The sequence below is a fragment of the Homalodisca vitripennis genome, chromosome 5 (genome assembly GCF_021130785.1).
Source record: "Homalodisca vitripennis isolate AUS2020 chromosome 5, UT_GWSS_2.1, whole genome shotgun sequence".
Classification (NCBI taxonomy): Eukaryota; Metazoa; Arthropoda; class Insecta; order Hemiptera; family Cicadellidae; genus Homalodisca; species Homalodisca vitripennis.
This window is the reverse complement of record NC_060211.1, coordinates 88,048,978-88,066,170: the sequence shown is the minus strand read 5'-3', so window position 1 is coordinate 88,066,170 and position 17,193 is coordinate 88,048,978. Positions and strand designations below refer to the sequence as shown.

Below are 17,193 nucleotides of genomic sequence, written 5' to 3'. Positions count from 1 at the left end.
ACTTTTATAAATGTTTGCTAAACGCAGGAAGATTGAGATTGGACGATAGTTGCTTATGAGACACAGAACGCAATTTTCACAAACATTGTATGAGTTGATCGTAATTGAATTGATCAGATGACGCCAATGAGCAATAGGCAACGAGCCGGTAACGCGGCGGACACCAGATAGTCAATCTGATGCAACAGTAATCTAAACAGAATTGTGATTACATACACAGTCAGGATGGCCGAGTGGTCTAAGGCGCTGCGTTCAGGTCGCAGTCCACTTCTGTGGGCGTGGGTTCGAATCCCACTTCTGACAGTATACTTTTTGCACGCTGTAACACATTATATAAAATGTTCAATTTAAAGGAATGATTATTTGTGTGTGCTTATATGCATTATATACTTACTAAAGAAACTTATTTAATATTTCACATTCATTATATTTTAACAAATTATTGTTAACAATAAAAGTTCAATTGTTAATTACATTAACATTGATTCAAATTATAATTGATTCAAACATTACATTTAAAAATAGCTTTTTTATTTTGTAAAATATCTTTTACATGAGGTTCTTCTCGAAATGTTTGCTAGTACATTTCGTTTATTGTATGAAAATTGTTTTACATGTACTGGAACTTCTTCCATAAAATCCCATGCACTTACTTGTAAAAATCATTTAAGTGAAACAAATATGGTACTGTTAATTTAGTTCAGTAAATTTTTAAAATTTCTTTCTTGAGTAACATAAATAGAATTTCATTACTATCCAAGTATAATAAACTGTTTATTTTTAAAACAATTTTATTTGAAATCTGTTATAACTGTAAATAGTATTGTACATAAATATAATTTGAATTCTTTTATACAAAGTCTTAAAACTACTCCAACATGAAATTTGATTTCTAGGACAGAAATGAACTATTCTGAGCACCTTTAACAAGAAGAATCTTTGCTTCCTCTCCTCCCTTCTTCCAGCTGTCTTTCTATGTAACACAGTCTCACTTCCAATTCCCCTTTAATTAAAACTAAGTGTCCCTTATACAAAGTTACTTTTAACTTTTTGAGCGTTCTCCTTTCCAATTCCAAAGTCAATAAATTATATAATTTTGTAATTTATTACTAATAATAATTTGTTATGTATTCTCATTCATGTGTTTATTGATTTACACTAAGTGCCAAAATAATCACATACAATAATACATTATTTCTTGATAATACATTATCAAGAAATTTAATAATAAGACCAATGTTTTTGGTTTTTGCAATTAATCTCTTACAGGGCAGGATTTAGAAATCCCCCTATGCCCCTAGGCTTCATCTGCGGTGCAAGCCCTGGGCTCGTGGTTTGCTGGGTATGGAATATTTGAAATTGAAAATTTGAAAAATAGGTGTAAAATAGTGATTTTAAGAGAATGTGCACTAAATATTCTGTATTATCGGGCCTTAAAATATTAATGCTTCGTCAGTTATAACATAATGTTTGTACCCATATGGATAACGTAATTTAAGACATTAGAAAATTTTAATATTCTTTATTTATAATTCAGTTTATTTTAGGTAAATATAAAGCCATAAAAGTAAATATAACTTTAACACTTTAATGTACATTAGTAAGTCAACAAGAAAGTACAAGTCTACATTAAGTACTTATAAATAAATCTTTAGCCATAAATGAAATGTACTGTAAATCATGTTCACTTCAGTCACTCCTGCTGATTAGTTTCCGTCTAAGCTTCTCCGCAATGAAGCCGTTTATGATGTCCTATTGGTTGACTTGCCACAGATTGTCGTATTCTATACTAAGCAAAATATTTAGTCTGTCTTCTGACATTGGTTTGGAGTCTGTTCTTGATCAGCTTCTTCTTCAGCTTGGAGAATTATCTTTCTGCAGAGCAATTACTCACCATCAAAGAAAGGTACACTCTTAACGTTTCTTAACATTCTTCAATTTTTCGTCTAGATCTTCTTTGTAGCTGTCTACTAAGTTTTGCTTGCTGCTAACACCTCATCATTAGAGAACATATCCAATTTGTTAAAGAATCCAGACTTTGTATTACTAAATACGTATGCTAGAAGTCTTTTTGTTAATGCACCTACAAGTTCATCTATGACTATAATGAAGCTTTGGGTCTGGAATATATCAGATGGGGTTAGGTCAACTGGTCATGTGGCTATGTTCACATTGATTCTAGGGGTTTGTAAAGATTCACTAGTTTTGTTTACTTGACCCAAAATACTGTCCCAAAACGGCATACAGTCCTGTCTCCAACTTGTTCATTTTTCTAACTAAACCCACAGCACCCACTCTTGATATCCCTGAATCCTCTATGTCTTTTGAAATTTTCACCAGTGCCTACTTTATTACTTGATATTCTCACAAAAGAGCTTTGGTAGCATCAGTTTGACATGACCATTGTGTTCTTGTTATCCTTTTTGGTACAAAAATGCCTTTTTGAGTTCCTGTTAGTTTCAAGCACTTTTTTATAGTCTGGTATCTGTTGGGTTAGTAAAATATACAAAAGTCAACACACCTTCTACGATAATAAAACATGACTAGTGACATTATTTTGTAATTTTAATTAAGATGCAGGCCCCAAGACAAGTCCCTGTGCTTAAATCCGGCTCTGATCTCTTAGATAATAGAACTCCCTGACTCTACACCTCACTCCTGTGGATAAAGAGGAGTATTTCACTACCTAACTGAATCCCACCCCTTCATATTTAATCATTTTTGTGTCTGCATTAAAGAAGTTATGCTATATGAGATGCTAATATTTGTAAAAACTATAAAGTGCATAACAGCATAAATATTCGAATTCAGCATCATGAATAATCTATGATTAGAAGTTTTCTACTCTGGACTGGTCATTTGACTTGATTTTCAGGTTTAGACAACTTGAAAAGATACTATGGAAAGTTACTTTGCCTGCCTCAACTACTTGTCCACTTCTACGGAGCTTGCCTCATTTTTTTAGCACATGAAACATAATATTTATTAATGTCCATAGTTCAAGCTGGCACTATAAGAAAGTTCCTATTACAGATAATGTCACATTTCGAAAACTCATTTCTAACCTATCTAGATAAATATAAAGTTATAACTCAACACCAGTACTGTTATTGGATTTATAAACACCATATTAAGATACATAAGACGTCTTTCTTGAACAGCATACTATGCAAGCCCATAGCCAGTGGGTTTAGGGTTTGAAATGGCTCCAAAAAGCATGATAATAATGTTGGGACTTCAAACTGTCATATATATTTATAATGATTAATTTGATAAATCCATATTCAGAGATATATTTCTTGTGTATATTTCTGAATCATTAACCTTTCTTTCAAATCTATTTACCTCATATTTAAATAAGTAAACTTGCAATATACAAAACCAATATTTTTTATTTCTTCTTCAAAATAGCATATATTAGTAACATTTTTAAAATTAGATTTCAAATCGAACCTAAAGTCATTTGGTATTTTAAAGTATTAATGCAATATTGAGGATTTCAGTTTTACAGGGAAAATGTATCTATCATGTATTTAAGGAAAATGCATAGTTGGTCAAATATTTCTCATGCTTTTTCTCTGTTAAAGTATTTTTGAACAGTTACTATTTTCAAACCGGTATAAAAATGTTAGAATTTTCAAAATAATTATATTTTGGCAAAATTAATAATGATTAATATTACAGATACTTTGTTTATAAAGCTTTTGAAGAAAACATAAAACATTTTTGATAGAATCTAAAGTTTATATGTCATACCATCAAATTTACAAAATTTTGCGAGATTATCCAAAGGAGGTAATGACTGACAATTGCACTGCAGATGTTGGACTGCAACAGTTAAAGCACAAGATCCCTGGCTGTGGAAGACTTACTAATTACATTCCTGGGGAGAGGAAGGGTGATTTACAATTTCACAGGAAATTACACTCCTTGATTGTTTTCAACCTTTTAACTACAACCCTAACTGAGCCAACAGAAATTTCGTAAATTCTGTTTATTACAAATAACATTTATAACAAATATACCCTATGCCCTTTTTAGTCACATTTTAAATATGATTTTAATTTTTTGTACAAAATAAATAAACACTTTTTGAGTGTCAAATTTTTCAAGATTAAAAATGAATTATGTAAATCTTGTTTGAAGAATATTGCATGTTAATAATATCATCATCTACTTTGGTTTTTATTCCCACACTTTTCAAAAATCCTTTACTTGTATCAATGTCACAGTTAAACATTTTAATCGGTCCTAATACAATTTTTGGGGCACTCAGTTTTTTATGTAACATAAACATATATCTAAAGTTATATTTATGTTTTGGCACTCTTTACATTTTTTTTTAATGAGTTTGAAAGCTGCATTTGTTGTTAAATGAATAAAATACATTTTTGTTGGGACTTTTTGTAGAAGTACTCAATCAACAAATGTTTACAGTAACTTCTTTTTTGAAACATTCAAAATATTTGTTATTAGCGGTTCATTTCTAGAAATATATACCTGACTTTTCAAAACCAGATTTTCTACTCAACTATATAATTAAACTGACACTTTGTAGAATGTTGCGCATAAAATAATTCTGATAAGTGCTAATATTTTTACAACAGTAAATCCAAATATATTTTTTCTCATTGTTTTGTAACATATCATTTAGGTTGTCATGTGACTTTATCTCCTGTAAACCACTTTTTCTTGGAGATGCAGTCATCAAAAGCAATGGATGCGTTCCTTGCACAATGAAATATACCTACAAAGAATTGTGCAAAATTTGAGGGTCTACCACTCCTGAGATTTGGGAAAGTAAATTTGTTTGTTAGTTCACCTTACCTATCACATCATAGTACACAAGGATAAAGCTTTATGTTTAATCATATCCATTTGTTATGGATAAATGATATCGTTGAGTCCTGTCCATAATATATAAATTGATAGGACCCCAAACTCAAATCCTGTATACACCTCTGCTCACACTCATGCACTCAGGTGAGACTCAAATTGTTTTTAAGAACTGTAGATATTTGACAGCATTTCCATCAGATTACGAAACAGGATTACAGACTACAGTACACAGTTGTAAGGCTGCCGAGCTTGTGGGGTTTGACAGTAGAAGAGAGGTACACTCACCTCTACCACCACTGTCAACATTTAGGGTGAGCAAAGTTTCCTTACTTGTTTGAGAAATTTAATAATACAACTTTACTTTTAATTTATAGAAATTTGTTTTTAGAACCATTAAATTTATTTTTATCCAGCCACAAAAATTATTAAACATCTTAAATTACATTCAATTCCACATACAATCTATGTACACTATCTGAACAGTGTTAGAAGTAAAATGTTATTGATCAGTTCCAATAAAATCTTCTAACTACACTAATTTATTGCAAAACATAAGTTTACCAACTTCAAAAGCACAGCCTGGAGAAACATGATAACTAGTTAATCATAATTAACACAAAACTAAAACATTAAGTATTAAACTTTAATATGACTTATTGCTAAACAAAATTGTTAAATAAATATATGAATAAGAAGAATTATTACAAATGCATAAACCATTTTAAAAGTCAAACATACTGTAAACCCTTTTGGTCCCAGGACTAAAATAAAAAATTTATTTTAAATAGCCAGTATATTTTTTATGTATACAAAAAGTACCATACAATAACACTCACATTAGTTAATATGGCAGAGGTTGAGAAAATCAAAACAAGTTTTGTTTTTTTGTTTTAAACGACTTCTTTTATGAATATAAAGATATAGTATAAGAATAACAATTTCAAAAGACTTTTTTACAGGATTTATTTTTATCATAATTGTTTGAAAATGTTTATCCATGATAACTACATTTCATTATTTTTCCCTTCATCTTTTAGTAATTATGTATTTTATATCAGAAAATTAAGTTGAGATTTTGTATATTACTTATCCTTTTATTTTGAATAGAACGGACGTGATAACACATTTTTGTTATTGAGTTATGATGGTAATTGTTTTAAAGTTAACATAATCATGACATTGTGGCCATAATAACTGTATTTAATTATTTTCTCCATTTTTTATTTGCTTTCCACAGCACAAAAATAACTGAATCCATGTGTTACTCTTACATTTTTATTTATATGAAATTTACATTGGAAGTTGAACAGTTGATAAAATGTATCAAAACATATTAAATTAGAAGTGAATCTGGATTTGTGTTAGTTATAGTAATTTCATAATTATTGAACATATTTCCTTTTTTCTTACATAAATCATAATATTGCCTATATAGTATGGCCTAATCTCCATCAGAATCCTATATCAAAACTCTGTGTTTCTACCAATGTATATTAGGGCGTGTTTTAGGGTATTAGGCGTTCACATTGATTGAAAATTGAATTGAAGAACCCATATTGATTTTGTTTGCAGAAAAATGATTAAGTTTAACTGTAATATCTGGAAATTAAGAGATATTTTTTCATGTGAATACCTTGGAATAGCATATTATTCTGGGCTTTTTGAGTCACATTTTAGCTATGGCCTTTGTAAGGATATTCCTCTTTAGTCAGTGATATTTTATTGATAAAAAAAGTTATTTGCATAACGTGCTGAGCTGGCCCTGTGAAGCATTGTCATCCCTTGTTTATTACACTTAAAGTGTTAACTATGGTGAACTTACATATTGTTAAGAGATTGATGTACATAAAAAACAACTTAGATTAAGTTATCATCAGAGAAAATATACATAGTTAAAATACACATGGGAAAAACAAAATTGATATCCTAATGGATGGATCAACAAAGACTGCCAAATCACACAAACTGCATGGTATATGCTTTTTCAATAAATTACAATTTATAAATTTTAATTGTAATTTTAAATTTAAATTAATTTAATTTATTAAATTATTAATTTTTCAATAAATTAGTCTGCTAGACTGTGCTTACAATATATTTATGACTATAGTCTATAGCTGGTTGCTTAAAACTCCATTTTACACTATTAACCCATTGGCTTATACATATTTTTACTATCAGCTCAACTGGAGTTATCCTATTAAAAATGCTAAAAATGTAAGTTTTGTTATATGTTTATAAAATATTTATTTTTCAAATTATTTGGTTATATTTTATATCTTTTTAGATTAACATGAAATGGGCTTTAATAATAAATAGATATTGATATATTTGGTCATAATTTAAAAATAATAATGCTGTACAAACTAAAAAAATTTTTGGAATTTTTTAATTAAACATTTTTTTTTACTCAAATAATATAAAATAAAATACCCCATTGTTGCTTTTATTTTTTTTGAAATGTATTTCTCTACCTAGCAATACTAAAATATGTGTATATATATGCATAGTTTGTAAGAATAAATGTTTTTTCTAAATACTGAAAATTCCAAGAATATTGATTTTTTTCTCTTGTAGTACACTAATATTCTTATAGTAACTTATTATTCATTTAAATTTCAATTAATTTTAGTATTGCAGTTTTTCTTATGTGTTACAACAATATTAGTCTAATTTATACTAACATTTGGTTGAAAAAGGAGTTTAAAAAAAATTATTTAGATGGCGCTGTACTTGTCACGGAACGGTTCCGTGATATAAATTTTGAGCCCAGGCTAGCTGTCACGGGACCGTTCCGTGATACAAGTCCAATGGGTTAATGAATTCTTTGGTTGTGGGATTAATGTTGGTTTTAATTGGCAAAGGTAGTTTTATATATTTTAATTTTTATATTTATGGATGAAACCTATTTCATTATGTGTCATTAACAGATAGTAAATTTCTCAGGTGTTGGGGTAGTTAATTGGTAAATAGGATGAAAATTAGTGGTTCTAATACAGAGCCTTGTGGCACACCTCTTTGCACAGGAAGAATTTTTGATGCGATTGTCTTTGTGATGGTATTTGATAAATGGTTTAGCTCAACTGTCTGTTTGCTGCCCTTTAAGTAGCTCTCAAACCATTCATTAGCTATTCCTCTGATCCCAAGTGATTCTAATTTCTTCAGAATTATGTGGCTGATGCAGTAAAATGTTTCGTTTAAGTCAAGAAACAAAGCAGTGGTCATTTTTTCTCTGTAATGCTGTCTCACTAACTCAATTAGTTTGATAAATACTGAGGTAGTTGATTAGTATATTGTAAACCCATTTTGGTTTTCATTTAACATGTGCTGAGCACAGTGTCCAGGTGTCTTTGGAGTATTATTCTTTCAGTTTCATTTACAGTAGCATTAACGCATGCTATGCAACTGTATTATTGTTTATGCAATAAAGGATATTATTATTATTATTATTATTACTATTATTATTAACTTAGTTTTGAAAATGTTGGAATCAGTGAAATGGTCTATAAATTGTTTATATCATGTTTACACCTGCTTTTAAATTTAGGAAATACTTTAAACATTTTTAGTTTTGAGGGGAACTCTCTTTCTTCAACAGGCTTGTTAAATGACAACCAATGGCGAGGCTAATTTATCAGCGACTTTTAATATTTTGGAGGAAATTTCATAAATTCCAACAGAATATTTTTATTTTACTTTTTGGATTGTATCTTTAACTTCTTTGATACTAGTTTTGGTTATTATATCTATTAATGCCATGTCAAGTGGTTCAACAAATTGTATGTGATTGGTGTTGTATGTGAAGTAACTGAATAAATACCATAGTCCCTGGTAGCTGATTGGGTAGCATCTTATCTAATCATTCTAGGTAATCGGGTTCAAATCCTGATTTGGACAAATAATTTTTTCACATCAATAATAATTGCATAAGGCTGTCCTGAAATAATTTAGTAAACGGTTATTGCTTAGAATATTCACAAAATATTCATTTATCACATAAGTTTTTTAATAGTAGCAGACTTTAAACATGGAAACTATCCTGTTTGTATCTCTTTTGTCTACTTACAATACAATTTTTTTTAAATTGAAGTATCTGTAAGCAGCTAGACGCGATTTTAAACACTTTTCTACATTTATATTTAGGTCAAGACATCACTTTAATAACTAAAGACCAATATCAATTCAAAATTTATTCAATTAATGATGTTATACTACTATTGTTTACAGAGGGTGTATAATGAAGAAACGTACTAAAGCCCCAACAACGTCCTCCACCTCAACTAAAGCTGTGAAGAAACAACCAGAGGACAAGCCCAAGAACACTCCTGTATTTGATGATGAGGAGGAGAACTCCGGTTTCAGTAACTGGCTGAGGACTGGGCAAGGTGTGGAGTTCATGAAGGTCTTTGTCATCCTCAACTCTATTGGAGTGTTTTTAACCCTGGGCTGGCCTTCTATATCAAAGTCATACTACATTGTTCGATCTTTCTTTTATGATGATGAAGAACTAACATGTAAGTCATTATGATCCTCTTACCCCTGACATTGTCGAATAAACTAATTTACAATCCTATATAGGTGAGAGAAATGGGAAGGTAATATCATTTATGAGAAAATACCACTTCTGATGCATTCAGAATAAAAATAGATTTCATGTGCGACTATCATCTCAAGATGTATGAATGAAGATAGTTGTAAAAGATAAAATTAATAGTAGGCATAGATATATGCATAGTTATTTTCAAAGATTTACAAACACCACCACCAATTGAAACCTTACAATTTTTAAACAGTTATAAGCATTCAGGCGGTTTCTAAAAATATGTACTCTTGTCATAAGGAAATCATAAATTTATTATTACATAAATGTAGTAGATAAGATCTACAATAAACAGGTGACTCGCCAATATAATTTAAAATATACTTATCCTAAAAAACATTACAAACATAATTAATAATTTATTGATAAATAATCAATATTATTCACACAAACAGTGATCCAGTATGTATATTATTAAACAGTATGTATAAACATTAAATTCTAATGGTACAGGTAAAGGTTATAATTTTATTCATATTAAAGTTAAATAAAGCTAGATATAACTATTCTTATCCTAAAATAAAATAATTTACAAGACATAAAACACATTTAAAAATAATAAGTGATAAAATAAAATATGCATTAAAAAGTTTGGAAATGGTTGGGGGGAAGGTAATTTATTTAATGAAGGTTTCATTCATTTAGAAAATCATTTTCTGAATAATATTCTTTCACTATTAAGATATTTTTTTATTTTATAAAGAACTTTTCTGGAGGCAAAGAGGATAGAGATATTGGAATTTTATTATAAAATTTTAGTCATTTGTAATAAGGGGACAATTCAAATAATTTAGTTCTACGGATTAGGTATGTAAGTCTGTCTCTCTTTCTCATATTTTAATCATTATCTTTTGTGGTGATATTGTTAGGTAAGTATTTATTGGTAAGTATTAAGACCTCATATATATATATATATATATATATATATATAAAGTTATGGAACCAGAGATATCAGTAAAAGTATACGAATCAAAGAAATTCATATAAATTTCATTTTTGATCTATACTATTCATTAGACAAGACATTTTGAACAAATGCAAAAGGCTTCGAACTCACACTTTTTATTGATTAATGATCGCTAAAGACTTTGTCTTAAGACGTACTCGTAAGTGCCATGTTTATACTGTTTATTTTGAATCAAAGATTAGGGCAGTTATCGTGTTCACAAGCTCATGTTGTATTGCATAGGTCTATACATCTTATATAATATTATAAATGTGAAATTCAGTTTATTTGTTTGTTCCACTTTCAGACGTAAACTAATCAATTGATTGTACTGGAATTTTGTATGGACATTCTTTGCCTGGTTAAGATATAGGCTTATGCTTATTTAAAAGTCCCTCTGGGCTACACCCACCTGGTTTCTAAAGTTGCGAAAAATCCCATCTTGATCTCTAAAATTGCAAACATTATTAATTAAAATAGCATGTTAAATTTAATCAACTGTTCTGTATAAACACTACTTTATATTAACACAACCATACTTATATATATATATATATATATATATATATATATATAATAAATAAAACTAAAAAAACATCGGTATTTATTGTGTTATAAATTTATAACATAATTTGCTAATTAAAAAAGTCAGTAAAAAACACATTGGATAGTAGAGTGAAACGCCGCCAACCGCATCAGAATACGACGATCCAGTCAGAAATGGCAGCGCATAATGTACTTCACAATGTGTACCTAAAACAACCCGCCATTTCTGATTGGATAAACCTTTTGAGATGCAGTTTGCGGCATTCAACTCTACTAAGTGAGCTCTTTCAAATGAGGTATCACTCGACCCATGCTTCAATTTAAGATTTCCATGTTTTCCTCTGTGGGCCGTCCCCCCATGGTTGGCATGTCATGGTAATAGCAAAGAAAAATAGTTTACATAGCCATATGACACTGTGCAAAGTTTATACATGTTATCTCCTATGGTTTTTAAAATATTAAGCCGTGCCCATACTTTTCAAACACCCTGTATATATACATCATTTTACATATTAATTGTCCACTGGTTTTGTTCTTGATGAACCAAACAGTGATAATCAAAATGCCCAATTATAGGAAGGTCTGATGGTTATAAGAAGTTTTCCAATAGGATTTTTCCAAGTTTTCAATTACACCAAGTTCAGGTAGAATAATATCCTACAGTTTCGTTTTAAAAGGTTTCAATGATTCATGAGACAAATAACTTGAACCAATAAAGCTAAGAGGGGTTGACATAAAACATTCAGAGAAATGTTTCTAGGGGAATGTGTGTGCAACAAACTTTTAAACTCGATTACATGAGTTGAACTTGAATGAAAGACAAGCAAGATACAAGTAGGTACACTACTTGTAAGGATGCCAACCTATCCATTATCACTAGTATTTTATCCATTAGTAGTATTTTATCCTTTATCATGATTAGTGCATCATTGACAATAGATATTGTTTATTTCTGAATGATGAATATCTCAGTCAATAATTTAATATGTTTGTAGTAATAGATAGTCAATGTACTTACTATTCTTAAACATAATAGACAAAGGTCAATCTTATCTATCTAATCCTTAACTCTAATCAGGTAGGTAGAAATTTCTGAAAACTGTAACTCTTTTTCAAGCAGGAAAGTTTTTTTTTCTTAAGAATCCTAGGTTTTTATTGCACTTTTTTATTTTCGGCAGAACATTATTATAAAAAAGTGATCTTGTGAAAATTTTCACATTCAGAGAATGTTAGGCTTTTCCTGAGATTACATAAGTCACCATGTTCCTTGTTGGATATCTGTGACATTCCCAAACTAATGGAAGATCCTCCAAGTTATTAATAGTCCACATTTTTACCCTGAAGATGAAAAATGAGGGCAAAGTAAGGGTATTGAGAGGGGAAACCCCCCTGCACGGATGTAATGGAGGTAGCCCTTTGATAATTCGGACAGCTTTTTTTGTACCAAAAATACTTTGGAGACATGTTGAGACCCAGCTTAAAACTAAATCTTGTATGACAGAGGGAAAACACCCATAATAGACCATGATTAAACATAACAATCTCAAAAGGCTATAACATTCTTATTGAGTTATAAAACCCTTCCTAAACAAGGCAATTATTAAATTTGACATTGCATTTTGAATATTGTATTTAAGTTATATATATTGATTTAGTGAAAAATATATCTGATATTGTCCACACGCTTTGTGTTGCAAAAGATATGAAAAATTGTTAAAGCAATTAAAAAAGACCAAATACAAATAATTGCTTCATAATAATCCATATTATTTTCATTGGTGTTGTGGTCAATAACATTTTGATCAACACTTTCCTGAAAGACTAGTTGTTCTGTTCTGAAAGCTTCTCCTCCTATAAAACCACCAAACTACAAAAAATAATTAATTACCTATTACCTTAAATGACTTCATTTTAAACCAACAAAAAATATGTTGGATATCATGATTCGTTAATTGTTTATTCATAAATTTTATGTTTAAACATAAAATATATTATAGAAGTAAGTAGATCTCACAGGCACATAGATTACAGTGGATAATATTTTTTTAAATCTTCAATTCGCAATTTATTTGGAAGTGCCAATGGCCGAACGATCTAGATATCGGACTTAAGATCTGAATTAGAGATAGCACAGATTCAAATCCTGTCTTTGACAATTCACCTTTTATCAGTACCATCGACCTTGTACTGTACTGACTCTCTCCCTTATTCTGTTTGACAAGATCCTCGCATAAGCTTGTGGCCCATGAGGACGAGCACACTAAGGCTATAAAGGGGATTGGTCTCTCCTTCTATAAAATAACTAACAAAGACACAAAAATTTACAACTAATGACCCCAAAATAAAACTCAAATCTTGATCTCTAACAATGAAACTAAAGTCAATGTTTGATCACTTGGAACCAAATAATTTCAAATACACTAATATCAAAATAATTCTAATCAATATGAATTTCTAAATTTAATATTATTCCTTTTTTTAAATGATCAATAACGTTTTTTCAATAAGTTTTCTGATTTGTTACTAGTTTCAACAATAGTTCAATATTTCATGTCATAAAATACTTAAAACTACGGTTTTGATATATTTTAATGCATACATTCATTTGTTTTCTTATTTTTCAGATTGAAGTTTGAATCTTAACGATGGCTTTGAGTGGAGTGATACAGGGATTCCTGATTTTAGTGGTTGTCCTCATGTACAGTGCCAGTGTATGGAAGTCTATGGATGCTTATTTTAGAGATGAATTTAAGAAACATCTCGCCCAAGAAAACGAAAGGATTCGCAAATTAAGGCAAGACAGAAATTTGATGATAGATGAAAAATCAAAATTTGAACACGAAATCCAAGATAATCCTGTAGATATTACGAAGATTGAAGAAACTTTAATAGGTCAAGAGGACCATGAAGGGTGTAAAAGAGAGGAAATGCCATCAAACAAGTATAGGAACCAAGAAGAGGGTGATGAATGTTTGGATAGTGGTGATGTTTGCCCATTTACCCCACCCACTGATGTGTTTAATGAGGGGGGTTAAATGTGGAACAAAATAATGACATTTCAGTGGATTTCTAGAATATGATCATTATTTTATCCTTATATCAATAATGCTTACATGGTAATAATAGTGTAAATTGGTGATTATATATAATTATTGTATATCCTTCCTAATTATATATAATAATTAATATTTTTCTTATTCACACTCCTGTTTTATTGTTCAAAATTAGAGGATCCAGGTGTAATTATTTACTGACATATAGGCAGCAAACTGAGGTTTTTTATTGCTTTAATCATAAGTAATTAGAGAACGTACAATTATATTTTAGATTGTATATACACAAGGCAAAGAGGCTGTTGACTACACCTTACAGTGCATGCTTATCACTCTTTACAGTGATTTCATGACATCAAGGCATGATTTACATGTAATTTTAACACTAATTATTTAATATGAGATGACTATTATGGTCCTATAGGTATTTCTTATTATTTACCATAGGTAGATCTAGTTCAGATTCTCAGAGAGGGCCATCAGAGTTTTAAATTATCATTATAACTAGTGTAACACATAAGTATACACGTCCCGTTACAACAAAAAAATAGAAAGTTGAAATTTTCTTATATTCACAGTTGAGTGTATATGATTTTTTATGGTTATGATCAGGGCCTTACTCAGCTTTGGCAAGCCCCGGAAAAGAAATTCTATCAGGCCTCATCATGTCCCACCACCGCACCATCCGTGGACACAGTCCCTTCAAATAGACGTGTAGCAAGGCCCGTCCTGATCCCCTTGAGGGCCCGGGCCCCTGTAAAATTGTTCCGACACAATCGGTCTGAGTACATGCCTGGTTATGATACAAAATTATGTTTTTTTTTTTTCACAAAGACGTCTTTTTAAAAATCTCTGCTGGTTCCACCACTGTGTGGAATGATGTTATTGGTATAGATGTAATTTTGAGTAATATGTACTTTAGAGAGGATAGTGCGGTGGCATTTCCTGTGATGTATGATTCATCATTCCTCTCCCATACCATCACATCATCTGCTACACCAGTCAATGCATATGCGTAAAGTACACTTTTCATTACAAAAACGATATGCCTCAACGTTGTTGCTTTTTTGTCTAAAATGCTTTGTAAATACTTTATTTCAGTGTAATAAAAAAAATTACTACACATCTCCATGTACCATAATCGTATTTAATAGAAGATGTATGCCCATAAGACATATGTTTATTAATATAATGTAATTGCCAATCTTTTGTCATTTTTTTCTCACAAGGTTTGAAGTTACAATAATCACATTTTTACCGCATTTTGTCCACTTTGTTAGTGGTTTTATAATTTGTTGTTAAAAAATAAATGTTATATGAATTTAAAAGAAAAAAAATCTCTTTAATGCCAAATTATTTTTATTTTTCATCTAACTACAAAAATTCTAGTACAGGTTCAGAAGCTAGGACTACATTATACGTAGTAAAAATTTGGTTCAGTTTGATCCAGGAAATTTGTAGAAAAATGGGAATACTAAAGGAAAAAAACGTTTTTCAAAAATCATAAAACAAAATCCAGGCCAACTGAAAATCAAAGCTTAATTAACTCTTCAAAACATCCCTGCTTCATAATCTATTCTTTTCTCCTTTTCTCCATCTAACAACTTCTGTCTTGCCAATCTTGATCTTTTCCTTGACTGCTTTGCCTCCACTTCATATATTTTATCAGCTGTTCATTGTCACGGTCAATTTCGCAGTTTGCAAACAGATTTTCCCAATTTTGACTCCGAAATCTTTCAACACTTTTTATTTACTCTTATTCCCTTCATTTAAACAATTAAGGAAATAAAGAAAAATAAATTATTAGAATAACAAAATAACTAACAGAAACCAATAAAATTACTCACTACCTTATAATAAATATTAACAAAAGTGGTGTCATTCCATATTAAAAAATAAATAAAACATGGAAATCACCCTGGCTCTTTAAAAATCACACAACTTGCCCTCGAGAGTTAAAAAATTATTTGACTCGAAATATCAAGAGGGCTAATAAGATATGTACACTAAAGAACTAAATGTTGATAAATTTTCAGATACCATTTATCCGAAAAAATTAAAAAAAGAACAGATTTTAATGACATTAGTGACAGAGAGTGCTATTGAAACTAATTATATACTATAATTATAGACTACTAATTAAGGTCTTACTTATGGTCACCCTTCATGCTACTTAGTAGTACCAAGTCCTTAATAGTTGAAACTCTCACATGATGGGCATAGCCTTCTGTACTCATGGTGTAAGTACCATACATGTACAAAGTAAACCGTCATAAGTACTTTTACTATTAGACTGAGGATATATAAATAAAACAAACCATGCAAGTATATTTCTTTTTATAAAAATTCATTAAAAAAGTAAGTATGTACAAAAATACACTAACAATAATAGGGTAACAATAACATCATTTGCAACAACAATATAAAATGTGTCACACCTTAATATAAAATTAAGTGGTATTTAACATGGAAAGTACAGTTTTACTTACAAAGTATAGTCTCATCATAAATAGACTTTTTTAACTATGATAAAATATAGGTCATTACTAATGTTTGCATGAAATATTATCCAAGTTTTTATTTTATTTCCTAAAAAGATTTTCTTTTCGGAATTGATTTCAGCCTGAATGAAGAAAGAAGTATTTTTATTATTTTGAAGAAAGAAAGAATTATAATTTAAATTAATGAAATTACATTATAAAACTACTAGCAGTGACCCGTGGCTTCACACGCAATTTCACAGGTTTTGCACCTGTATGAGCACTTCTGGTTCGAGTGTATTATATTTCTGACGCCAATGTTGAGGTTGCTTTCTTCCCACGGAAAAGTGTATATTTATGGTCATTCTAATTTACTCCGATCCTGGTAATTTTATTGCCTCTCTTCTGATCAAGAAAATATACATACATACATAGCTCTGAGAAGCCTAGTTTTTTTGAAAAGACAACTTAGATACGTTTCATAACAGTCTTTTTAGTAAAGGTTAAACTACATTGTCTCTTATATCTGCATTGCTAGCAGTTACCCCGTTGCTTTGCACGCAATTTAGTAGGCATTGCACATTTATGACCACAACCACAGCTGGTTCGAGTGAATTATGTTTCCGACGCCAATGTTGAGTTTGCCTTGTTGCCACAATCAAGAAAATATGTCAAAAAGGTATGTCAACAATTACGGCCATTGCAATTTACCTATTTCTTAGTATATTT

At 30.1% G+C, this 17,193-nt stretch overlaps 1 protein-coding gene and 1 non-coding gene across 2 annotated transcripts; both read left to right on the top strand.

Moving 5' to 3' along the window:
- Window positions 1–219: 219 nt before the first annotated feature.
- Window positions 220–303, top strand: Trnal-cag. Its single transcript has one exon. It is a non-coding gene; the product is annotated as a tRNA-Leu (tRNA).
- On the top strand, window positions 226–14,119 carry LOC124363547. The gene is made up of 5 exons (XM_046818797.1): window positions 226–278; window positions 1,270–1,342; window positions 5,026–5,150; window positions 9,067–9,353; window positions 13,556–14,119. Exons 1-5 carry the CDS (start codon window positions 226–228, stop codon window positions 13,558–13,560), a joined length of 543 nt encoding a protein of 180 aa, XP_046674753.1. The 3' UTR covers window positions 13,561–14,119.
- Window positions 14,120–17,193: the final 3,074 nt, after the last annotated feature.

Bases quoted from the DNA above. Each gene is read 5' to 3' on its own strand.
- LOC124363547 (XM_046818797.1), top strand. From the start codon at position 226: ATGGCCGAGTGGTCTAAGGCGCTGCGTTCAGGTCGCAGTCCACTTCTG. The intron at 1,343-5,025 runs GTATGGAATATT...GATATTTGACAG, and splicing joins CTGGGCTCGTGGTTTGCTGG to CATTTCCATCAGATTACGAA. The intron at 5,151-9,066 runs GTGAGCAAAGTT...TATTGTTTACAG, and splicing joins CACCACTGTCAACATTTAGG to AGGGTGTATAATGAAGAAAC.